Source organism: Eptatretus burgeri, chromosome 16 (assembly GCF_056783735.1).
Source record: "Eptatretus burgeri isolate ZD-2024b chromosome 16, Ebu_testis_v1, whole genome shotgun sequence".
NCBI classification, from domain to species: Eukaryota; Metazoa; Chordata; class Myxini; order Myxiniformes; family Myxinidae; genus Eptatretus; species Eptatretus burgeri.
Window position 1 is genome coordinate 54,078,840 of NC_140976.1, and position 25,900 is coordinate 54,104,739.

General features: G+C 43.3%; 1 protein-coding gene across 4 annotated transcripts in view; it reads left to right on the top strand.

The window, feature by feature from the left end:
- The window catches only part of LOC147011083 (delta-sarcoglycan-like), a 335,437-nt gene that overhangs the window by 247,852 nt on the left and 61,685 nt on the right, over positions 1 to 25,900 (top strand). For all 4 annotated transcript variants that reach the window (XM_085858759.1, XM_085858760.1, XM_085858758.1 and 1 more), the window contains 4 exons: positions 3,715 to 3,816; positions 4,265 to 4,352; positions 10,021 to 10,140; positions 19,171 to 19,243. In XM_085858759.1, the coding sequence (XP_085714885.1) occupies positions 3,715 to 3,816; positions 4,265 to 4,352; positions 10,021 to 10,140; positions 19,171 to 19,243 (383 nt within the window). The remainder of the gene's footprint in view (positions 1 to 3,714; positions 3,817 to 4,264; positions 4,353 to 10,020; positions 10,141 to 19,170; positions 19,244 to 25,900) is intronic.

Below are 25,900 nucleotides of genomic sequence, written 5' to 3' on the forward strand. Positions count from 1 at the left end.
AAGAAATCGAGGAAGACGAGGAGGAAGTTAAGAGGAAGAAGTAGCAGAATCGGGAGAAGGTTGTTGTTGTTGTTGTTGGGTTTTTTTTTTTTTTTTTTTTTTTTTTTTTTTTTTTTGAGATAAGAAAGAGATTAGTTGGGAGAATGGGGGATATTTGGAAAGTGGGGAGGATGAAAATTGAAGGTAATGGGGAGGATAGAAATTGAAGGTAATGGGGAGAAAAAACAAACAAACAAAAAAAAAAACCGATCGAACACCAAGTGGAACCGGTAGGCCTCAAGCCTAGGACTAGGCCTCAAACACCAGGTGAGAACGTCGACATAAATACTCACAAAATAGCACGATTTTTGAAACAAAACCGAACTAGGAACACACATTAACATGTAGGTGAGAAAATTAAACAGTTAAAACGGGACAAATAACAACCGGAACTTAACTTTGAGAATGTCAGCAGGGAGCCCCGAAGGAGACCTCTTGCCGCTCAAAACCGGAACCGGAAGTCAATGTTACTGCAGACGTCGAATATTACGACATCAGGGGGTGCCAATTCTGTACTCCTGAAACCAAATGATACGGGTTTGCCAGTCCGGTCACGAGTGGCCTCTCTCGGAACCGCTTCTTGACCTTTGACTCTGAAGTCGATGAACCGCAGATAACTCCATGGCACAAAGGGTTACTAAGCAATCATGGACATCGTCTGAGATGGTTCATCCTGCGCTTTTGATGCCCCACCCTTATTTATCAATTAGCTACGGCCAAGCGGAACCATAAGTGGGATGTCGGCTAGTCTGACCGTAGTGAATCAGTGGGGTAAAACCTCCCATCTATTAATGACATACTATGTCTAACCAGATTTGGAAACAAGAAGTCTCTGTTGAAAGGCATGCATTTTCAGGAGATTGCAGTCACTCAAGAAGCAGTCTCAGCCTCTAGCATTCAAAAGCCTGTTATACAGTCAACCTTTTCACAAACAAAACATGGGCACCTCATGTAGCCAGGAAATTAGATTAGAAAGGGGACAGGAAGAAGAAGTTGGGGTGTATTGGCGACCCCTTTCTTACCCGTACATGAGCTGGCTGGCCTACGTGGGTCCCAACGAGGTGAAGGTGCAGTCGAGTGAGAGGTGCAGATGGGAGGTGCGATGTCATGCAGTGTCGTGTAGGGAGAGCTCTGAAAAGAACTTCTGTGGACTCGAGTTGATGCTCCTCAACAGTGCGAGTCAATGTGGTGTATGCCCTGGGATATGCGAGGGTATAAGGTGTGTGTGTGTGTGTGTGTGTGTGTGTGTGTGTGTGTGTGTGTGTGTGTGTGTGTGTGTGTGTGTGTGTGAATGCTTGTGAGAGTGTCAGTTCTACCGCTTGGCACCTTTGCATTCCCCTTGGAGTGCTTCGCTTGGTGCCTTTGCGTTCCACTTCGAACACCTCGCTTTCCACTTGACGCCTTCTCGTTCTGCCTGGTGCACCGGAAGCCCAGTCAACCCAGCCAAGTTTCCTTCTGTCTGGATGTGATCTCCCTCAGGATTTTTTTTTAAAATGAGACAAAAATGGGAGTTTTAGGGTGGGTATTTGGGAACTCATATTTGAAAATTAGTGTTTGGGAATGAGGTTTGAATATGGAGTTGGAGATTGGGACCATACCCTGTGCAGAGCGTTGGTGCTGCTTTAGCAGTCTCCTTGGCTATTGGACACAATCCTGGATGGGTCTCCACTCCGACACAGTACACCAGCATGATGGCACTCATTTTGCTGACCTCGGAAGGATGACAGGCCGAGTTAACCCCACCTGGTATTAATTCAACAGCTGAGCGGGATTGAGCAGGATTTGAACTCAGGACCCGAGGATCCAAAGCCCACCACCCAAACCATGAAACCAACACCAGGCATAGTTGGCAAACGAGGGTTTGGGAAGGAGGAAGAGAACCATGGGGAAGGTTCTACAATCACAACGCATTTCCCTGTCCACTGATGTGAGGGGATGAGTAACCTAACTAAGCAGAATCATGATGGGAATATCTAAACTCCAGGTGCAGTGTGAGAGTACAAGTATCCAGCCAGTATTTATTGTGGTGCAATTATTATTACAACTCGAGCAACCTAATACTCGTAGATGCAAACGTGTATGCTTACCTTCACCCCCCCCCCCCCCGCACACACCTGACCACACCCAATGCATGCAAAGTGATGATGGTACAGATGGGTACCACGATTTGCATATTAAAGTCACGTGATGCTACCCCTTCACCTCACTCCCCTCCCTTCCTTGACTCCTGGTACACGATGCCAGCAAATTCCTGAATCAGATACTTGGGGTGAGGGTTGGTATAACTGTATAATACTACAGTTTAACTGTAGTATAACTGAGCCATGTGGTTGTGGCTTGCACGATACGTTTTTGTTTAGGCTACAATACACGACTTTCGAAATGACGTATGAATGCTAAACGAGGCCTTTTGTGCATGCGCCGTGTCTGGTGTTTGCACTGACTCGGTTATGCTTGCCGAGCACTTTTAACCTGCATCTGCATTGTGTAATTTCATTACCAGTGAAACATCTGTAATTCAAATCGTCTTTAAAACATAATTTTCAGCATTTAGACGAAAGAGTGCCAATTTCAAAATGGTTAACCTTAATCATTCTGATTCCTGAATGTAAATCTGACTCACGGAAACATAGGAATATGAGGAATATCCGTAGATGAGAAGTGTCGGGTTCTTACCACTTCCAGTTAATACAAGCTCAAAGAGGCAGTGGATATAACACACACACACACACACACACACACACACACACACACACACACACACACACACACACACACACACACACACACACACACACACACACACACACACACACACACACACACACACACACACACACACACACACACACACACACACACACACACACACACACACACACACACACACACACACATCACACACACACATTAAATGAATCACCAAGCATGCCATGTTCACACGAGGTAAACCCGCAAGGTTCAAAGTCCACTCACTGGCAGGGATCATCGGAAATGTTGGGTAGAACGCGCCGGTCCACAGACCTTGCACAGGCCCATATAGTCAGGAGATTTTTTCAGTACGGGCTGCAAGATATCAACTTTATGGGCGAGTTGATCAGAAAGTTCTCCAAATGTTTCGTTGTGCAGAGGCACACCCCTTTCTCGCAGGTACGTTTCCAAGTATTCTCAGCTTCTTTTAGATTCGAAGCTTTGTGAGCCATTTTATTTTACAGTCCTTATCTGGCACGCAGGACGCACTTTCGGCCGCGACCACCGCCCCGATGCCCCGACGGACATCGTTGTGAGTGGTTTCTGCTCATGCGCGTCGAAGGTTCTGGGGCGCATTACGTCTTTTCAAAAGTCGCGTGTTATGAGTGCTTTGAGGTCGTTGGATGATGCTTTGGATTAGAGGGAAGCGAAATGATTTTTTAGAATAAAATGAGGAATTTTAAGATTTCAAATTTTTCACTTCATATCTTTCAATGAAAAATAAACCCTTACTTACTCGCTTACATGGCAAATGCAACATCAGTGAATGCCAGAATCATTCATTCCTGTGCGGAAGCAGCCACATCTTGTTCATGATTGGTCAAAGCATGTATTTGTGATGTCACATTTGTATTTTCTCTGTAATTTTTTTTCCCACGTCCTTCCAACAAATACTTTTTGTGTTTCCTTTTCCTCATCGTTAAGGATGGTATGGGACACCTACGCATCACAGACAGTGGGCTGAGGTTGGAAGGAGATTCTGAGTTTCTGCATCCATTATATGCAAAGGAGATTCGTTCCCGCCTGGTGAGGAAGCATGGCTTTTATCCTCCCACCTTTCGACACCCATCATCCTGAATTCAGTTTGCTGCATGCTGCTGTACTTGGGAACAGCAACCATTACCTCATATTAGGCACCCATTCCATGCACAATACCATTATACATGTTTTATGGGCCAGCACATTGTGGCCATCATACCAGAGGCATTCGGCAGCGAGCATTTTTCAATCAACAAGCTTGTATCTTGAGGAGCCACCTCGTTATTTTGCAAAAATGATGGTGTTTTATGTTTCTTTCCCTCTCCCACTCACATCTGCTCCCCCGATCTTTTCTTTCTCGGTGAATGTAAAATATGTACGTAAGTTTGCCTCTTAGTCCGGATACACAGTGGGCGTGCTGTGCTCACATCTTACTGAAATCTAGCAGGTAGAGTGTGTGGAACTTGGGCCTACCTCCCAACCTCTTGTGTTTCAGGACTCCGCTCTGCTGGTGCAGTCTGCACGTAATGTGACCGTCAATGCGAGGGATGAGGAGGGACGTGTCGCCGGGCAGCTCGTGGTCGGTACGTCTCATCCTCCTTTCGACTCAAAACTCGGTTCACCCAGTTTAGAGTGGGGAGAGATTGGAAGGGGGTCGGGGGGGGGATCTGTTCACTGGACTAACACCAGCAGTGCCACATTGACTATTGCAGTCTGTCTGTCAAGTTCCTTATAATCCTGCACCATCCTGGATTGAAGTCGCAACAACAGTTCGAGCAAGCCATTGATGTTAGAATAAAAGTCACAGCAGGGGTGTTTGCACCTTGAGACATCTCGCCCCCCCTCCCCACAAGGGCTGCTATATTTGTGGGAGGTTGGTACTGGCATCTGTACAGCACCATGGGAGATGCGTGTCCCATAATGTAAGCTTCATTTCTTGATAGTTGTTTTTTTTTGTACACGTGATCGAGGCCCATGGAAGAGCTAGAGCAGAATGGAAAGGGAACAAAATGGAAAGGGGGCAACATCAACATCAAAGTAGAAATGAGAGTGAGGCCAGGGGAAGGGCAGAAGAACACAGCGGGGGGGGGGGTGAACAAGCTGTCCACAAGCTGAATGAAACAGAAAGAAGAGGAAGGGGAAAGTGGGGATGAAACCGAAAAGGAACAAACCAACCAAAAACTATGAAGCAGAAAGTGGTGAGGGAGAGGGGAGAGAGAGGAGATTGGGACCATACTCTGTGCAGAGCGTTGGTGATGCGTAAGCAGTGTCCTTGGCTATTGGGCTCAATCCTGGACGGGTTGCCACTCCGTCACAGTATACCAGCATGCTGGCACTCATTTCGCCGACCTCTGAAGGATAACTCCACCTGGTATTAATTTAACAGCTGAGCAGGATTTGAACTCAGGACCCTAGGATCCAAAGCCCACCACCCTAACCATTAAGCCAACACCAGGCTGTGCCCTGTCCTCTAACCAGGTAACTGGTTCCCCAACCAGGGGGAACAATCACAATATCCTGGAAAAAGGTAGTGTTTGGGAATGAGAGCATTTGGAGTAGAAGAGATCATGAGAATGGATGGGGGATGACCCAAGCCAGTGGTGAACAGCCATCTTGAAAGCCCTGGAGGGAAGAATGGGACTGAACAGATTAGGGAAGTTGCTTCCACAGGTGAGAGAAAAGAGGAACAAATTCGTGGAGGTGAAATGAATGATGGTTTTTTTTTACTCCTAAAATTTTGTTTCTTCTGTCGCACTTTGTGAGTTGGAATGAACGTTCAAAAAGTAATCAGACACAGATACTCATGAAGGTCTACAGGATGTCATTTATTTGAGGAAGATGAAATATTCCCTTACTAATTATGCTAAACTTGCATATTGTAAAAAAATATATATCATAAAACCTTGACGTTTGTTCAACTTTTGTAACTAATCTAGTTCCGATAAACTTTTTGAACGCTCACATATTTTAAGCAATCTTAAAAGTGAAAAACCCTTGCAATAACATCTTGCGTAATGCCCAATAAGCACAATGTAATAGTTATTACAACCCCATTTCCCTTTTATGAATAATCAATGGCTCGTGATAATTTTGAATTTATTCTTTCCTCGCAACTGTACGTCTGCGCGGAATTCATTTTGCGAGAGGAGGTTAGCCTTGGGTTCGGCACGCGATAGCGGCAGAATAAATTGAAGTCCTACATTGGACCATGCTGTTGTGTGAACTTTAAGGCATAATGATAATTTAAAGCATAATCACATGACAACAATGAAATCAAATGAAACATCAGGCTTTGCTGTGCATTGCATGGGAAACCCGTCCTCGGTGTTCCATTCACTACTGTGAGATCATCGTTTTCTTCTTTCTTCTTGCTCCGAGCTGTCTCATTTCTATCCGGCCTATCGCTGTGTGCATCCTGGGAATGTCTAAATGGCTTCCTTGGGTTGATGGAATGTTGCGCGATCAGTCTGGATCTCTTTTCACGACATGTTTGCTGCTCAAGATGCTCACTTTGGAGGAAAGACATGCCTGTCCCTTTTTTGTATTACCTGAATTGCAAAGCTCTGTTATTCGGACACTTGACAAGTCAATTTACTGTGTATTCCCCTTACATGTATGTCAACTGTCAAGAAGTCATTTGCCATTATTTATTGAGCTTAAATTAGTGATTTATTTTTTTGAATGTTTTTTTGGCAGCACTTTTTTTTTTTTTGAGAGCATATTAGTGCTGTTTTGGGAATTTAAGGGCTGAACACCAAGCCGTGCATTCGCTGCCATTTGTTCTGGACTCGGTGGTCTAATGATTCGAGTGTCTGCTTGGAGTCTTGGAGGGTGTTGGCTCGAACCCTGGCCGAGTCATACCAAAGACTTAAAAGTGGTACATGCTGCTTCCTTGTTTGATGTTCAGCATTTAAAAAAAAACAAAATATATCGAGCATGAACAAACAACCAGAGCGCAGGCTTGATTGGCCCTATGGTCTCTTCCTGCATTGAAGTTCCTTGTGAGGGAGCTCCTTTTATATCATATGCCGACCTGACCAGACAAGAAGGGCTTTATCTCCTCCTGGAAAGTCTCAAGTTAAATGACAAGTTGTGACAAAATTGTTTTTCCCTGACAGTTTGACATATTAATTGTCCACAAGATTTACCACCTCACTCTCAAGGTCATGAGTCAGCCAGCTGGGTTCTCTATTGACAGTTCTAACAGTAGCATGGTAATTCACATGAGACTCGATCACTTTCCAGAAGCTCTGAATTCAAACCCTTTATTGCCTTCAGCTGGATTTGAACCCACAACCGCATTTCTCAAACAGCCTGACCCTTTCACCATCATTTTGGATTCCGTCCCAGCTTCTCAATTTAGAACTTGCTGCTGTTTCTCCCTGAACACTGGGTGGAGGTCCTGAATCTCAACCAAGAGGTCAGGCTGTATCTCAGACATTTGACACAGTCTGCCATCCAGCTCCGCTTGCTAAGTTTTGTGCCTATAGAATACAAGGCCACCTTATTTCCTGCTTTGATGATTTCCTCCACTCACGTAGTCAGCGTACAGCTCTCAATGAAATCCTCTCATTTGTTCTCTCATTAGAGGTTGGAATGGCCAACGGCAGTATTTCGGACCCAGTCCTGTTTCTGGTATATATTAATGACTTCTCTGATCCCCCGGAAAACTTTATTCTCCCGTTTGCAGATGACTCCACATTATGGCGTACAATTCCACATCCCACCGACAGGCCGGCAGAAACGGCTTCCCTCTCTGTTGACTTGGAAAGGACCAGATTCTGGTCAAAACATTTGGATCAAGTCCTTCAATCCAAGCAAATCCTGCATTCTCACTTTGTCTCTCCAGAAGGATTGTCAAACGAATCCAGCTCTCTATTTCCACAATCGACCACTGGAAGAAGTTCATTCTCCCGAACCTCTCAGCCACACCATCAGCTACATACTCTTCGAGGCGGACCATATCAAAAACTGTCCTCCGAAGTCAGCCGTAGACTGGAAATTCTGTACTGTGCCAAGAGACCTTCCGAGGTAGATCTGAACCTATTGATTGAGCTACAAGGCCTTTGTTTGTAGCTCATTGGAGCACTGCTCTTCCATATGGGCTGGTGCCCATGCCTCGCACATCTCTCTCCTGAATGCTGTAGAATCCAAAGCTCTCGACATCATTGATGCGTCCCACAAAGGAGCAGAACCTGATTGAATGTTGCTTTACAGAACCTTATTGGGTCATCCTCCATCCATGATCTTTTCTATCCACTTCCCCCCATGCCCCAAATCTATCTATTCCCACTGCCTGATTTCTATCCTAATTCTCCTCCTCCCCACCCCCACTGCTCCCACTTCTCTACTGTTTACCGCTCCACATTTGTTGTGCAGTTGCTATGTTTCCTTCCCTTTTGTTTTTCCTCTTCATCCTGTTTGTCTTGTTCTGTCTGCATGTTCTCACACCAAACCCACTGTCAGTGCAGTGCATTACAGCCTCTGTAACCTCCCTTTTCTATGAGACTTGACTTTGTTCACACAAACCTTGGGAATACTTGTCAACACTCCTTTCCACTCAGCCACAACTGTGCCCAATGTAAGGTAACTTAGACACAAGAAAAGGCAATTATGAAAGTTTTCACAAATTACAACAATCGATAACAATCTCAGGAGAGAATCGAACACCAAGGGTGGACTCGTCAGCTTTGAGAGAGAGACTTTATTACACTGTACTTCATTTCATTGTTTCCATAGTATGTGTTTTTAATGACTTGATGTACTTCCGTTTTTGATTGGCAAAGGTGTGTGTGTGTGTGTGTGTGTGTGTGTGTGTGTGTGTGTGTGTGTGTGTGTGTGTGTGTGTGTGTGTGTGTTGTTTATCGGGGGGGGGGGGGATGATGGAGGAGGTTGGTGGATATCAAACACTATTTTGGATTCTTGTCAATACAGTATCAAAAAATATGAACTATTTATTTATTTTCATATTAAGTAGCCTGATTTTTAAAATCGAAATAATTGCTTCGCTCTTTCCATTTTTGTAAAAATAATAATCACAAGTCTGAAGACGACGATGGTTCACTAACGGTATTTGACTACTTAGATTGTTTCAGAAGTCAAGGATGAGACAATGTGATAATGTTTGACCAAGTTGTAAAAATGATCAACATGATGTGGTACGAGTGACAGGTTATTCGCTGCAAAATGTCGAAAACCCGGTTTCGTTCAACAACTTTCAAAATTTGACCTTTGCATAACCTTTAAAGGTCACAAAACAATGTTGTGGACATTAAAATAAGGAAACAGGATACGTGCTATAGCTCATTGGAGTTAGTTCGTTGAAGAAGGTCGAAAACCCGGTTCGATTCCCACAACTTTGAAAATTTGACCTTTGTGAACTTTAAAGGTCAAAGGTCAAGGATTATGACCTTTGGTGCAAAACTTCCTCTGGAACATTCCAGGAACAATATAACATCATATAGGCTATATGGCATTTCGCACTCCTCGGATTATCCATACTTTGATGAAATCAGCGTAAAAACAAATTTGAAGGGGGCGCCACGGGCAAGGTGTTCGAGATAGAGCAAAATGGTTTCAAGACTTTAGGTGGGGAATGACCTCAAGATTATGCATAAAAAATATTGTCATCCTTGCTCTCAAAGTTTGGGCAGTCTTATGATTTTTTTTGTCAAAATTCGCAATTTTCTAAGTTCGTGACCTTGTGACCTTGACCTTGGGACGAAAATGAAAAATTGAGCTCCGTGGGGCTATGCAGGTGCCATTGGGATAACCAAATACCGAAACCCCTGTCAGATTCGACAAAACCCCAAGGAGAAGTTGCAAATTGAAATCGGCTACCCCCTAAAAACATGTTTTTTGGGCGTGGCTCTGCCCATTATGGGCGCACCACGCCCATTCTCAGGAAAACACAACTGGATCATGATATAAACCTCCCACCAAAATTTTATCAGGATCGGATCAAAACCCATGGAGCTATGCCCCGGACAGACAGAAATACAGACAGACAGACACACAACAATTACGAATATAGTGGTCACTTATTTTTTTGTGAAAATATTTTTTCGTGATCCAATAATTTTCGCTGCCCCGCTATTCCTTTTATTATCAAGGCATATTTTCACCAGCTCTTCCAATTATCGCTCTTCTGCCAACTTCTCCTTTTTCCACCCTTTTGTCTCTCCATAACATCCTACATTACCCTTTCCTGGTATTGCCATCAGTCTCCTCTCTTCTTGTACCCCAACCCAGGTTCCCAGGCAGTGGAGGCGAGAGGCAAGAGGTTTGAAGTGAACAGTAACAATGACAGACTCCTCTTTTCTGCCGATGAAAGCGAGGTGGTCGTTGGAGCCGACAGGCTGCGAGTGTTGGGTGAGCCATTATTCCAAAAACCGGCACGGCTTCTTCCTGGTTCCAAAGTCCCATCACTTTTAGCTCTGCTGTATGTTGATACGTTATGAGAGGGTAATGGGACTTTGTGTCCGATTTTGTGATCCGAGCACAACAGTTTTATATTATGTACTATGATATTGAATGGTGAAATACAGTACGTTACATTGTATTCTGGATTATCCTTGTATTATACTACAGTCTGCAGTGAAGAAAAAAATTATTTTTTTCAGCAAGTCAAAATATCTTCTGAAGCAATGATTACAAAACAAGAAGTCATTGAAACCATAGGGTGACACCATTGTTACTCTGCGTTCGGTCGGCCTCAGAGATGACTTAAGGAGAAGAAAAATAAGTTCTTACTCTAAATTGTTCAATTGATTTTTCGAATGTTCCAGAATAAATGCTACGATGGGCAAAAAAGTAATTAAACAAAGTGAGTGACCATTTTTTTTTTTAATCACCTCCACCAGTGAGAATGGACAGAGGTTATGTTTTCACCCCTGTCTGTTTGTCTGTCTGTCTGTCTGTCTGCCTGAGCAGGATATTCCAAAAAGTTGTGGATGGATTCAGACGAAATTTTGTGGACAGGTGGGTGTGGGACAAGAACAAAATTATTAGATATTGATGAAGATCCTAATCCAGATAAGGAACCGATAATTTTTGAATTAAAAAAAAACTGATTCTTCAACATTGAGAGAGAGGACCAAAAACGATATATAGCATGATATTTCAAAAAATTGCTGACGGATTCGGACAAAACTTTGTAGATGAGTTGGGTAGGTGACAAGAACAAGCCAATTAGATTTTAGTTCAGGTACGGATGCAGATCCGGCCTATCAGTGGGATACAAAATGTAAACTGTTCAGCCTGGTGGATGTGTGCACTCCACTGAGTGTCTTTCTACTTTATTTGTGTGTCCGAGGGAGCTGAGAAATGTATCGCAGAAACCGCCCTACAAACCAAACAACGCAACACAAAACAATCAGCAAAGGCATATATCCTTATTTTTTTTTTTAGTATGCATTGTCGAGGCTCGTATGAGAGCTGACACACAATGCACAGCAAGGGGGGGCATGAGACAAGAGGGGCAGTAGATGAAGGACAACAGTGAGGAAAAGACATGAGAAGATCTGTGGAAGGGAGAGGGATTGGGCGGGAAACACGGGGTATGCAAGGTGGACATTACAGGGACTTTCAGGAAGGAAAGCAGGGAACAAAGATGATCTAATAATGAAATGCTCATTTAATAATCATGGCTTTGTTTTTCTCTCTCTTTCACTCTGGCATTATGTTTGTCATTTTGTGATTCCCAGCAGATCCAAAATTTGATCATTACCCTCGCCAGAGGAGAGGGATTGATTGCAATTCCCCTAAAAAATTTTTTAATATCTTCTTCTCTAGAACGACTGGACAGATCGAGGCGAAACTTCACACAAATGTTTCCCAAGCCTTGGGGATACCAGGGTGTTCACAAATAATTGATAGGTTATGTGGTCTGGCAGCTATATTGGATTGAACGAAAGTCTTTTTTAAAATTCCTTCTGTTGAACCACTTCATCAATCGACATGAAACTTCACAATTATGATCTAGTAGTATTAAATGGGGAATATATGTTTAAAATTTCAACCTGATCAGACGCATGGTCTGGCAGCCAGAATTATTTATTTTTTATCTGGGTTATTATTTATTTATTTATTTTTAAATAACGTTCACTTGGCTGTAGTTGCTTGGATGGGTTTGAGGGTAGAGGAGTAGCAGATGAAACCCGAATCCTATCCGGGTTCCTCCTGATGACTTCATCCTTGTTCTTTGCATGTTCGGGTTCCTTCTGATTACTCCAATGGAGGACTGTACCGATTTGGTCTTCCATTTGATTTGAATTTAATTTATTTTAATCCCATTTTGAATCCAGTTGAATAATAATAAACGTCAGGGGGTCAGGGTCAGGTGTCCGTTCAAAGCGTGGTTGCATCAAAGCGGCACATCTTGGTACCCGGTCATCACTGCTCGCAGTTATAAAATGGCAGTTCAAGTTATGTCTATTATTATTACTTACATAACACACCGGTACACAAACACCACACAAAACTACACAAACATGACAAAAAACAAGTCCTGGTGAGGATCTGCAATCTCTGATTGCTCTTTTTCTTGTTTTAATTTGCGTGCTTGACAAATATACAAGCGCAGATTACTGCGGTGCTTTGTTAATGTTGTTAATTACTATCTTGATTATTAACTCCGAAATAATTATGTTGTTTAATTCTTGATAAATGTGGTTGGCCAGACGTTGCTAATTGTCTCATTAATTTTATTTGCCATTTTTAAAGTAGCTTTTCAGCTGCATATTGATAGTTGCTAATTTATCGGTGCAGAAATAATTCAGAAGTATCAGATAAGGTCTCTCTTTCTTTTTTCGTTATCTCTTGATTTATTATGCCATTTAATGGCCTGAATTGTTTACCTTTTCTGATGTCATGACTCCGATAAGTAATTTTATGGGTGGCAGGATAGTTCATTGGCAAATATGCTTTCGTGCATGAGCTTTGTAGTTTTAGATGACGAGGGAAAACCAGCAATCGGATGAATAGTTCAACTCTCTCAAGAAAATTGGTCGTTGTTGGCTGTTTGTAACCTTACCCGTTCTCTCATCTTTGTTATCATTAATTGCCAGTGATCTTTCCTACCACCTATCCATCCAATGTCACTTGCATACCTTATGTTATTTCCATTGTAAAAGCATAACTCGTGTCCAAGTGGCAAGTCCGACAAATGGGCCAAAATTGGTCATAGCTTTCATTGTAAATGCGCAGCGAAATTGTGCAACGGTTGGGACGAAGGTAACGCCTCTTATTTTTCAGTTCGTAGGCAAAGCGTCGTAGGAAAGCTACGCGAGATCACAATGAAAGGTTTGTATCTCTCGCCCATTTTAAGTTCAGTGGCACTGTGATTGGTCATGTGACAAGCATCAGACCACTTCTCAAAATGGCGGCCCCACTGGATGTGCATACGAAGCAGAGAACAGTTATTTATTTTCTTACTGGTGGAAGAGATTCCTCCATTGGATATTCATTGGCCTTTAAAGAATGTTTGAAGAATGCATGAGGCATTAGATTCGTAACCGACTCATAACGAGACTTTGGGAGAGAGGAGGGTAGGGTAAGGGGATGGAGGGAGACCGAGGAAGGAGGGGAGCGAGGAGGGGTGGGGCAGTGAGGAAGGAGGGGGAAGCGAGGAGGTGTGGGGGAATGATGAAGGTGGGGAGAGTGAGGAGAGGTGATGGAAGGGAAGGCAACGTGATTGGAGGGCAAGGTAAGGCAATGTGAGGGGAGGGTCCGGCTGGATATAATCACCATCCAGATACGTGTGGAGATAACCACCATCCAGATACATGCGGCGATAACCACCATCCGGATATGTGTGGAGATAACCACCATCCGGATACGTGTGGAGATAACCACCATCCGGGCATAATCACCATCCAGATATGACAAGGGAGAACAGAGTGAGGGGAGAGCAAGGTAAGGCAGTATGAGGGGAGGGTCCGTCTGGACATAACCACCATACAGACGATGGGTATACGAAGGTGGGGGGGGGGGTTGAAGAAAATGATGGGGAGGAGAGAGAGGGGTGGAGGAGCGAGGAGGTAGGAAGACTGAGGAGTAGGGAAGCGAGGAAGGAGGAGGGAGCGAGAAAGGAGAGGGGAGCAAGGAGGGGTGGGGAGTGAGGAGGGGTGAGGGAATGGAAGGGAAGACAGCATGAATGGAGTGGAAATAAGTGTGAGAGGATGGGAGAGGAAGGCAGTGTGACGGGAGGGCAAGGGAAGGCAGCGTTCGGGGAGGGCAAGGTAAAGCAGTGTGAGTTGAGGGTCCATCTGGACATAACCACCATCCAGACATGTCTGGAGATAACCACTGTCTGAACATGTCCAGAGATAACCACCATCCGGAAATGACAACCGTCCAGACACATATGGAGATAACTACCATCTGGACATAACCACCGTTCGGATACATGTGGAAATAACCACTATCCGGATACGTGAGGTGATAACCACCATCCGGATACATCCAGAGATAACCACCATCCGTATACGTGTGGAGATAACCACCGTTCGGATACGTGCAGAGATACCCACCATCCAGACCCATATAGAAACAACCACTGTCAGGGAAAGTGCGGTGATGACCACCATCCGGATATGTGTGGAGATAACCACCATTCGTATACGTGCGGAGACATTATCTATAATAATAGTGTGTGTGTGTGTGTGTGTGTGTGTGTGTGTGTGTGTGTGTGTGTGTGTGTGTGTGTGTGTGTGTGTGTGTGTGTGTGTGTGTGTGTCAGTCAGTGTCTCACCTCCATAACTCCAAAACCATGAAACCTAGCAGCTCTAAACTTTGCTTGTATATTTAGGGAACTCCAAGGGAGTGTATGAATGGAAACTGAGCGTTTGGGTAAATTAAACATCCCCTCTTGAAGATAATTAATGGCTTACCTTCATGAAAGGCTTATCCTTGGTCAGCTCAACTTCACCTCGCATGGTTCTTAGCTGCCTGCCATTTTCATTCGGTCTACTAAAAATGCCTTGAAACATGACATACTCTCAGGGATTAATTAAAGTTTATAATGAAAATATAATTTCAGATTTGAGGATCGGATCTGGTGGATTAAATAAGAGTCGAAATCTGAAGTGAAATCTGCAAATGTTAGGAAATTACCGATTTCTTATAACTAAGTGTGTAAGCGTATTTATTTAAAGAAGGCTACGTCGTATGCTTCCATCTTCTCCATACTCACACAACAACATGTGAAATTGCCAAAGCATTAAACTGAACTTTTTCTCCTGTTCCGACATTTATATTGAGTGAACAAAACATGAACGAATATGCACGAAGTGTAATTTCATTGAGTGCAACAACAATAATTTTAAAGCAAGCGAAAGCTAATGCGACTCATGCAGTGGGAATGGCAACCGTCTGGTGGAGGGAGAGGAAGGGGTGATAGGAATGAGGGTGGTGGGCAGAAGGAGGCAAGGGAAGGGTGGAAGGATGGAGAGAGAGAAGGGTGGGCGGAGGGACCCAGAATTGCCGGGCAATGCCAGTTACCTTTGCTAGTATCATGATAAACTGACATTTGTTTAATGGAACCAATTGCTTAATCCTGCTGATCACTTCACGAGCTGAGTAACTATACACAAGGAACTTTGATGCACGATGAGCCATTTCCCCCATAAAACCATTGCTACATCAACACCACATTAATTAAGTCTATCGGTTTATCAACTTAACTTTGATAAACTGTTTGACCGGGAGGGAGGAGGAGCGAATACATTTAGCGGATGAGGAATGACAAACACAGATGGCACATTCACCTTTTGATGACACCTTTCCACAAACCACAATCACTACACATTTATACAATTCCATCCATCCATCCATTGGAACCACACTCTGTGCAGAGCATTGGTGCTGCCTAAGCAGTCTCCTGGGCTATTGGGCACAATCCTGGACAGGTCACCACTCTGACGCAGGATACCAGCAAGCTGGCACTCATTTTGCCAACCTCAGAAGGATGACAAGCATCGTCAACCCCACCTGGTATTAATTCAAAAGAAAGTGAGATTTGGACTCAGGATCCTAGGATTCCAAGCCCACCACCCTAACCATTAAGCCAACACCAGGCGTATTCATACAATTACCCATCCATAAGTGAACTACCAACCATTCCTGCCAATATCCATGTACACCACCTCTTTTTTTCTACACATAACTATCCAACTCAACTTTAAACCTCCTTTACTGGAAAACAGAGGTGGAAGTAAAAAAAAAAATTACCCCCGTGTGGGGGTGACGGTCATCTCTATAATGTTTTTTACTATCATAATCGATGAACCGTTGCCAGATATCTCCTAAACTGATAGACGAGATAGGTTTTGAAAATGGCAACTTTCACAACTTTAGTGACCTCGTGACCTTGACCCTGACCTCGAATCCGGGAAAAAAATATGTCGTTGGGTATCACTCATTGACCTCTACCCACATACCAAATTTCATCAAGATCGGAAGTAAAAAGTTTTCTTTGTACCGGGAGGTGTTTTTGATCATCTTCCAGGTTACGTGGCGGCCAAAAGGGACGAAAATTCAAAAATCTGTCCGGTTAGATACAAGATAATATTTTTTACTATCATAATCAATAAACAGTTGCCGAATATCTTGTACAATGGCAGACTAGATAGGTTTTGAAAATGGAGATTTTTATAACTTACGTGACCTTGACCCTGACCTTGAACCCGGACAAAAGTTATATCTTTGTGCAACACTCACATCGACCTCTACCTACATACTAAGTTTCATCAAGATCGGAAAGAAAAATTGTTGACGGACGGACGTACGGACGGATGGACATTTGGTCTGGCTTTATTAGGTCATCTCGATAGAGAGAGAGAGAGAGAGAGAGAGAGAGAGAGAGAGAGAGAGAGAGAGAGAGAGAGAGAGAGAGAGAGAGAGAGAGAGAGAGAGAGAGAAAGAGAGAGAGAGAGAGAGAGAGAGAGACAGAGACAGAGACAGAGACAGAGACAGAGACAGAGACAGAGACAGAGACAGAGACAGAGACACAGAGATTGAGAGAAACAGGAAGAGCAAATCAGAAGACATGTTGGTAAAGACAAAAAGAAATGACATGAGGGCGAATAGCTGAAATTGGCACTTGTAAATGTAGTATGACAGTACTCGCATATCATTTCCGATCATGTCAGAGAGGGGATTGCCTCTGATGGCTGAATGTTGGAAAGGGGATTGGCTGTGGCACGATTTGATAGATGCGACTGGGCTGAACATGTAGCAAGAACCGACAACCGGTGGACAGCAAGAATTAGGAAATGGCAACCTCACAGAAGTGCCTGAAAGAAGTTGTTGTAAACCAAAGATCAGATGGTAAGATGAAATTGAAAAATGCATCACAGTACCAGGGCCTTAAATTGCATTGAATAGAAGAGTGGGCCATGCTGAAGAAGGGAGGCCTTAATCCTGCAGTGGACGAGTTCGTCCCGTCAAGTCTAGTGACACTCGATGACCACTTACACGTAAAAAGCGAAAGATTCCAGCAGCAGTGAAACTTTGCAGCACAATATGGATGTTTACAAGTCGCGTAAACTCTGCGTAAAGTTTAACAACTCGAGGAATGACAATTTCCTCGTGACTTGGGTCGACAACAATAAAGACAGGCCCAGGATGGAGGATAAACAGAGATGGAGAGATATAGAGGCAGAGTGTGAGATCGACTTGAATGTTGTTTAATTTTTTTTAATTTCCCACCTCCCCCTCTCCCTTTTGCCCCCCCCCCTTTTTTGCACTGAAATTGAGAGAGAAGGACTGATCGTGTCAATAGCAATTTGTCGGTTCTTGAAACTTGAAGATGTTTGTCCAATTGATGGAATCGCTGCAATCCAGAGTTATTTTCACGAATGAAAATTGTTTTTGCGTCATCACTTTGTGGCGGAACACACGAAGGTGTCCAAATTATGTCGTGATTATTTTCGGGTCCTCGACTTGTAACCATTTCTCATCAACTCGGAGCCGCGGTTTACACACTCTCGTATCCCGGCTCAAGAGCACGTCTCCAGGTTTTTGAAGGTTTCTTCGCTCCATTGGAAAATTAATCTCCGTGGCTCGTAATCTGACATTTACGGATTTGAAGGTAATTTTGTGCTAATTCAGTCCCGTGATCTCGCCACGATTAATTTCCCACACAGGAAATTGCGTTTCGAAACCATTGAAGCTAATCCTGTGTCTGCACCTCTAAAAAAAAAAAATTAAATTGTTGAAGCTTCCTTTTCAATTCAAGAGTAGGGAAGATGGCTGCTTCTCCGTTTCCTGTCATTTTGTTTCTTTAGCATTCAGAGTCGTATGAGGAAATCATTATTGGCTCAGGCCTGCAGAATGCTCATAACATTGATGGTGTTCTGTGCCGGCTTCATTCCGGGAGAGCCGACTGGGAGCGTGCTGGTGGTACTGAAGACCTTTTTGAGTGCCTGGAGTGAGTTGTGCAGAGAAAGTGCTGAAAACGTGATGCTGAGAGTACACCTGTGATTCTCCCCGGAGATGCGCAGTAACAGAGCAAATTTTCGGGCCATTTTCAAATCCCTGCTTGGCCGTTCACAGTTTTGTTTCCTTCATTTCCATCCTCTCTTAACGAGCTCATGCGATATCCACACAACCACTTCTGTTCATTTTAATTAAAAATCGACCTTCATAATGACTGCCCATGGGACATAATATGGTCACTTGACACTATAATCCATGAAGTCAAAATCGTTGGCTGTTTGTTCATGTGCAAACAACTTTACCGTGTGAAGGGTATTTCACAATACTTTGCCTCCTTCATTCGCATTGTGTGTACCCTCAACACCCCTCTTTTGGTGTGTACCCTCAACCCCTCCTCTTTTGAGTGTTCCCTCAACACCCCAATCTTGAGTGCTTGGCTCTGTGACCGAAATAATTGCCCAAGCTTCGGAGTGTCATCTCATCTGCTTTGTACACCTCACTTGGTTGCAAGATTCTAATTCTGGCCTGAACAAATCAATCATCCTCAATTTCACATTCTCTGTCCAATTGCTTGCAATCTCATGAAGAGGTGACAGCAAATTTGAAGCACCTTTGTCCATTTATACCCAAACATTGTTCACACAACAGGAAGAATTCTTTCAATCTATTTTAAGTCTATCATCAGGCTATTACTGCCTTCTCGGGTCAGAGCCTATTTATTTCTTTGTGATTTGTTTACTCGTTTACTTGTTCATTTCATCGGTTTTAGTCGCAACAGCTGGGAGGTATCACGGTCTTTTTGTGGCCTTTCACTGACATTCGTGCAATACTTGAGTGGGGGAGGAGGAGGGGGCAATGATGTGTGATATATTTGTACACTTCTGTACTCACCACTGTATTGCCATTCATGTCGAAACAATAATTAGTAGAGCTCCGTTTTTATCTCTGCCTTTACATGGACAGGAGCGGAGGGAGCTATTTTCGAACACTCTGTTCAAACTCCCCAGATCCGAGCAGAGCCTTTCAAGCATCTGAGGTATGTCAGCTTCACACATTCGAATTTCTACCATGGCTCATGTCCTCATTGCACCCGAGATTAGATGTTTGCAGCTGTTGCATTGGTTAGGAATTTAAAATTGACCTTTTTTTCCCATCGAATACTGACAGTGTATATATGTATATATGTATATGTATATATATATATATATATATATATATATATATATATATATATATATATATATATATATATATATACATATATACACACACACATAGACGCGACACTGGCGGTGCCTAAAGTAAGCATACAAAGCACTTTTGCCTTGACTGTAGAGCAGAAGAGGTTGTCTGACCTTCGCATGAGCATCATGCTGCATGGACAGTCATGATAGTCAGGTGCGCTCATAGATGGATGAATGACAATGAAGGGAATTTTCAGCGAGTTCGACAACTCAAATTGGGAATCCTAAACAAAAGATGAGAGTTCTTTTTTGCACTCAAAAAGAAAAAAAATAATTGGAAAGAAAACTCTTCAACGGTACAGGATGTGACAAGCTTTTGCTTGAACAAAGATATTGTTGTTCATGTGCTTCATCTTCTGTTGTGTCGCCTCCGGACAATTTTTTTTAGTGTTCTTCATTCATAGTGCTTTTCAGAACTGACACCATGACAGATGGTTGAGATTTAATAACCAGAATGATTTTAGAACTGGAACATTATGACAATAGAAAGCTATCAATCCATTTTTACCAAAAGAAAGAGGATTCATTTTGAAAGCCAATTGTATGGGTGTGTGAAGTATCCCTTGGGAAGTCCATGATAACCTCAAAAGTATGTGGATATTAATTACAGTCGTTAAGGGATAAAGAGCCATCTACATGTTAATCATTTGAAAGTAGCACGTACTCTTGATAGAGCATCGGCGATGCTGAAGCAGTTTCTGCGCAAAGGTTGTGCTGGATAGTTTGCCCTTACCTTCCCAGCAGTAGGTCAGTCAGGGCAGGGATTTGTAATTTGTTCAGGTTGCCGGCGGTAGCCCTCATGCTCTTTGTGGAAGACACCCGTGGGATCTTTAACGGTCAGCAACAACCAATGCTGGTAAACGGTCTTCCAACTCAACGTCCATCCCACGGATGATGCACACATTGAAAATGTATCACCCTTCATGCAAAACACCAGCATGACAGTTTACAGCTGGGTTTTGATTTTAACCCAGGCTAGATAGCTCCAAGGTGAGTACACATACCACTAAGCTACCGTGCCACCCCACCATGTACATATTACTTATTTTAAAAAATGAAACTCTGGATTCCCTCCCTTGTTTACCAATTCTGTAACTCATCTTCTTCCTTTCTCCCTCTTCCCTGTAACTTTGTCTTTGCTTCATTTTTTTTCTAAAATTATCCCCCACTCCTCTTCAGTAGAAACGATGTAAATAGCCTCGAATGAAATCTACATTTTGACAATGACAAGGAACAACTGTATTATTAGCCCCCATTGGACTTTATCTGAAACAGAGGTTTATGGATTGGGTCTCGTCTGTCCGTGCGTCCGTCTGTCTGCAGCCATATCTTGGATATGTTTGGACCGATTTTGTTGAAACTTGGCACAAAGATAACACATGATGGTATACATAGGAACATTATTTTGTTTCGTGATTCGATCCAAGATGGCCGACTGGTGGCCATTTTAGTTGTAAAAAATCCGATGTTGAACACGTCCTCAACCATTTCTCAGACATGCATTAAAGGCCCAGTCACACCTTGACGTTTTAGCCAGCTTATGCCGATTTTTGAAAATTTGTCCAAAACGCTGGTACACGTCGAATAGGTTATGGGTAAGTTTTGATAACATTGAGAACACGCTGAAAAACACTGCCATACGTCGTAGTACGCTGGCTTTAAACGTACTTTTCGGTTGTCCTCAAATTTTCCATGCTTGAAATTTTAAGACTTATGCCAGCGTATGACTCACACGTTCCACATAATGCTGGCCATTAGTTGTAGGCACGTCACGCGATTGTTGACACACGTAGACACACGTTACTTGTGAGTTACTCACAAGTTGAAACACGTCGAGGTAATGTTTAGCGTACCCGAAACTTATTTCTAACCTATGAGTTACGTGTTGTACTCACGTTACGCGATCGGTGACACACATTGACACACGTTACTTGTAAGGTGCTCATAAGTCGAAACACATCAATGTAATGGTTAGCGTCAGTGTTCCAGACTCCCTGGTTTTATTATTATTATTTTTTTCTTCCTTCCTTCGGTATGATGGTGATTTTGACACTTCGATTTCTAGTGCGGTTATAATATAATATAATTAATAGGCTGCCGCTCAACGATTTAAATCATAACCGCACTGTACACTGAACACCGTCACACCGAAGAAAAAAAAAACCAGGAGTCTGGAAAACTGACGCTAACCATTACCTTGACGTGTTTCGACTTATGAGCACCTTACAAGTAACGTGTGTCGATGTGTGTCAACGATCGCATATCGTGCGTACAACTTATTCCCATCACATGCGGAGCGTGTGTCATACGGCAAGTACGTCGTAAAATTTTCAACATGTTCAAAATTACAAGACGTACTCCACTTACTACGACGTATGATAGCGTACGTTAGCGTTCTATTCACGCATACCAAACTTACCCATACCGTATTCGACGTGCGCCAGCGTTTTAGACTCATTTTTCAGAGGTCGGCATACGCTGGCAAGATCGCCAAGGTGTGACTGCGATGTTGACACTTCCATTTCTGCGGCGGTCATGATTTGAATCGTTGTGCGGCAGCTTTTTCATAACCTACGCCATGTCATCGTCGGCGATGTGTGCAGCGCGCTATGCATAAGTTAGACTATCGTTGAGCATAGGTTGTGAAGGCCGACAACAGGTTCAGCATTCGTTGGTATAAGTTATCTATAACACAACGAAACGTTCTGTGTCCGTTACTAATACGTTATGCATAAGACCAAGTCGTTATGAATACGTCCGAATCTTTACAAAAAAAACATCAAAAGTTCAGCGTAAGCCAGCGTTTTACATACATTTTAATACTTTGCCATTGCTGGCTAAAACGTCAAGGTGTGACTGGGCCTTTAATGTTCTTGTTCAAACTTAATGCACTGACAAATAATAATCAATGATGGCTTACATATGCACGTCATTTTTTTTTCCAAGATGAGATCCAAGATGGCCGACTGTGGCTATTTTGTTACTTACATATTCTTGCCCGATCGTATGCAATCTTCCATGTCACATGACCACTCAATACAGTTATGCATACACATAAATTTTGTTAACAAGGACTAACCCTTTAACTCCGTGCATGAAAATTACTAAAATCACGTGGCTATAACATTTTATGTCTTTTCTCCTTGTTAAATTGGAGAGTTCATAGAACACATTAACCTGCACTATCCACACCCCATTATCCAGTGAATCCATGACTCCGAGGCCTGACCCAGACGTCTAATGACCTCTGGCTCACAGCCAGCAGAGACATGAATAACACTACCAAGGTAAGTGAATCACTCCGTGACCTCAACATCCTCACCACAAACAGGCACAGACAGGACAGCAGCATCCAATATGTCATTGAAAGCTTGGATCTTAGTTTTGACCCAGGAAATCCATAATCCCAGCAGCTCTGACTCTGACTCCTCATTCAGCACCTCGAGGGCCCCCAAAAGGATATCGAGAATCTCCGCAAAGATGACTGCATCATCTGTGAAATCAAGGTCAGAGATCTTGACATTCCCAAACGATGCACCGCAGCTTGATCTCTCCGACATTCGCCCCAGAATCCAGTCCATACAAGTCCTGAAAAGTGTGGGGGCCAGTACACACCTCTGATGAACTCCAGTAACAACTGGAAATAAGTCAGAGATGGGACCACCACATCTCGCAGCACTCTCAGTACCAGAGTATAGTTCAGATATCAGATCAGTACAGCATTTCCACCAGCCTTGATAAGTTCAGCATGGATGCCACAGATCCCTGGAGCTTTACCCCATTTCAACCAGTTCACCACAGCCTGTGTTTCCACAAATGAAGGTGGACCACATTTGATTGGAGGGTCAGCAACAGGGATTGTAGCACCCCTGACGTCCAACCTGACAGCTGGTGGATCAGCCTGGTACACCTGATGAGCACTCCGGTAGACCCTGCAGTTCTTGTAGTGATTGTGCACCCAATTGGAGAGAGATGTACTCTTTCGTGTCATTTGCAGGCACAACTATTAGTCAAAGAAAGATGTAGGGATGGTTTCACATGCTCATTCATTGTGACCATCCCGACCTTGTTTACATACTTTTTGGCATCTCTCCATACTTTTATATTTTAAAATGTTTTTTATGACTTGTTTCTATGCTGTACTTTAAAAAATGTATTTACATGCTGGATAATATTATTTTGACTGCACTATGAAATGTCTTGTTAAAACTCGGTTGATTACGAACTGAGGGACAAAAAGGATGTGAAGACTGCACAGTAGTCAGACTTGAAGTACAGACTTGACAATGGTTTTCTGTTGCCAGACTGTCCATAATATTCCATCGTTCACTACACCCATATGGGTGTTATCAGCCTCTGGCCAATTGTGTCGACACGGGCCTGCCCCACCAGGCTGATCTGCCCACTCCTCTTGGCCATTTTATGCTTCATGCTTAGGTATGCAGCTATGCCTACTTTGAAGAATCCTTTCAAGTTATGAAAAAATTGAGTAGTATTGGAACTTCCCACTGTAAAGTACAGCAAATTATTCTTTAAGCTGAATATATATATATATATATATATATATATGTATATATATATATATATATATATATATATATATATATATATATATATATATATATATATATATATATATATATATATGTACGAGGTCTGTCTACAAAGTAATGGGACTGAACCTGCTGTGTGTTCCACTTGCACAACTTGGATGAACGGGTTGCGTCACAATCTTTCGCAACATTCCAGCAATCTATATATCTATATTAACACTGAAGGACCAATTTTGTGCTCCTCCTTGCGGTCGCGTCACGTTTTTCTCAGTACTGTGACCTGGACTGAAAGAAACTTTGTACCTGTAAGAGTGCATCGCACATAGTGGCAATAGTCAACTTTCAAATCTGAAGCATCTATGTATTAATACTGAAGGACCAATTTTGTGCTCCTCCTGGCGGTCACGTCACGTTTTTGTCGGTACTGTGACCTGAGAAGTTTTGACACGTGCACAAATCAGGGGACTTCTTCACAAGGAGTAGTGTACACCAAAAATGTCGTGTACAAGGACGTTTTGTAGGCCTCATTAGGTAAGGCTATGGAGTACATCGACTGGGATCCGGCTCTTACAAAAGCCGCCACTGGTTGTCATATTGGGCTCATGGAACGGAATCCGTCTGTGACGGGGTTTCGGCGAGTATATATGATTGGTGATGGTTGATTGTGCTCATTGTGTGATTTTTTTACAGGTCGTGCTTTACACGTTGTCTTATTCTGTATGAGTCTGAGTCGTCGCGCTATGAGTCGTGAGCAGAGAGCCAATCTGAAGTTTTTTGCCAAGCTTGGCAAAACACTTTCCGAATCCTTTGCAATGCTGCAGCAAGTCTACGGGGAAGAAACGATGTCATGTACACATGCATTTGAATGGCACACGAGGTTCAAAGAGGGACAGGAGGACGTTGAAGATGATCCATGGTCTGGAAGACCTTCAACGAGCAGAATGGCAGACAACATTGAGTGTGTGAAGCAAATGGTGTATGCAGATCGTCGACTCACGGTGCGGATCAACAAGGACATTGTCTGGAGCATCAGCACTGAAAATCTCGAAATGCGCAAAGATGGTCCCCAAGCTGTTGTCCGAGGACCAGAAAGAGCAAAGAGTCACCGTGTGTCAAGACATTATCGAGCACCTCGAGGACGATCCAGACCTGCTCGAGAGTCATTACTGGCAATGAATTGTGGATATTCGAATACGATCCCGTGACCAAACGGCAGAGTCATCAGTGGAAAAGTCTGGCATCACCAAGACAAAAGAAAGTAAGGATGTCGAAATCGAAGGTCAAGGTAATTCCCATCGCGTTTTTTGACATCAAGGGCATCGTCCACTTCGAGTTTCTACCACAGGGTCATACAGTGAATCAATTCATGTACAAGGAGATCCTGCCGTGCCTCATGAGATCAGTCCAGGAAAAGAGGAGGGATCTGTGGGAGAACAATGCCTGGGTGCTCCACCATGACAACGCCCCTGCTCACAGTGCCCTGAGCATCCGACAGTTTCTGGTGGAGAGGAACGTGCCAACTTTGGAGCAACCCCCGTATTCGCCAGACTTTGCCCCTTGTGATTTTTTTCATATTCCCCAAGCTCAAGGGGGTGATCAAGGGGACCCGATTTCCTGATGTGGAGGCCATCAAAAGGGCCGTGACGACGGAGCTCCGGAGAATTCCAGAAGAAGCCTTCCTGGGGTGCATCGAAGCATGGAAGAAGAGGATGGACAATGTGTGAGACTGGAAGGAAACTAATATGAAGGGGACAAGCTGTGATTTCAATATATTTTTTGGAATAAAATTTCTGTGAAGTCAGTCCCGTTACTTTTTGGACGGACCTCGTATATGTATATATCAGAAGCACCTCCTGACTGTTATGCTGATAATCGCCATGGATTATGTTTCACAAG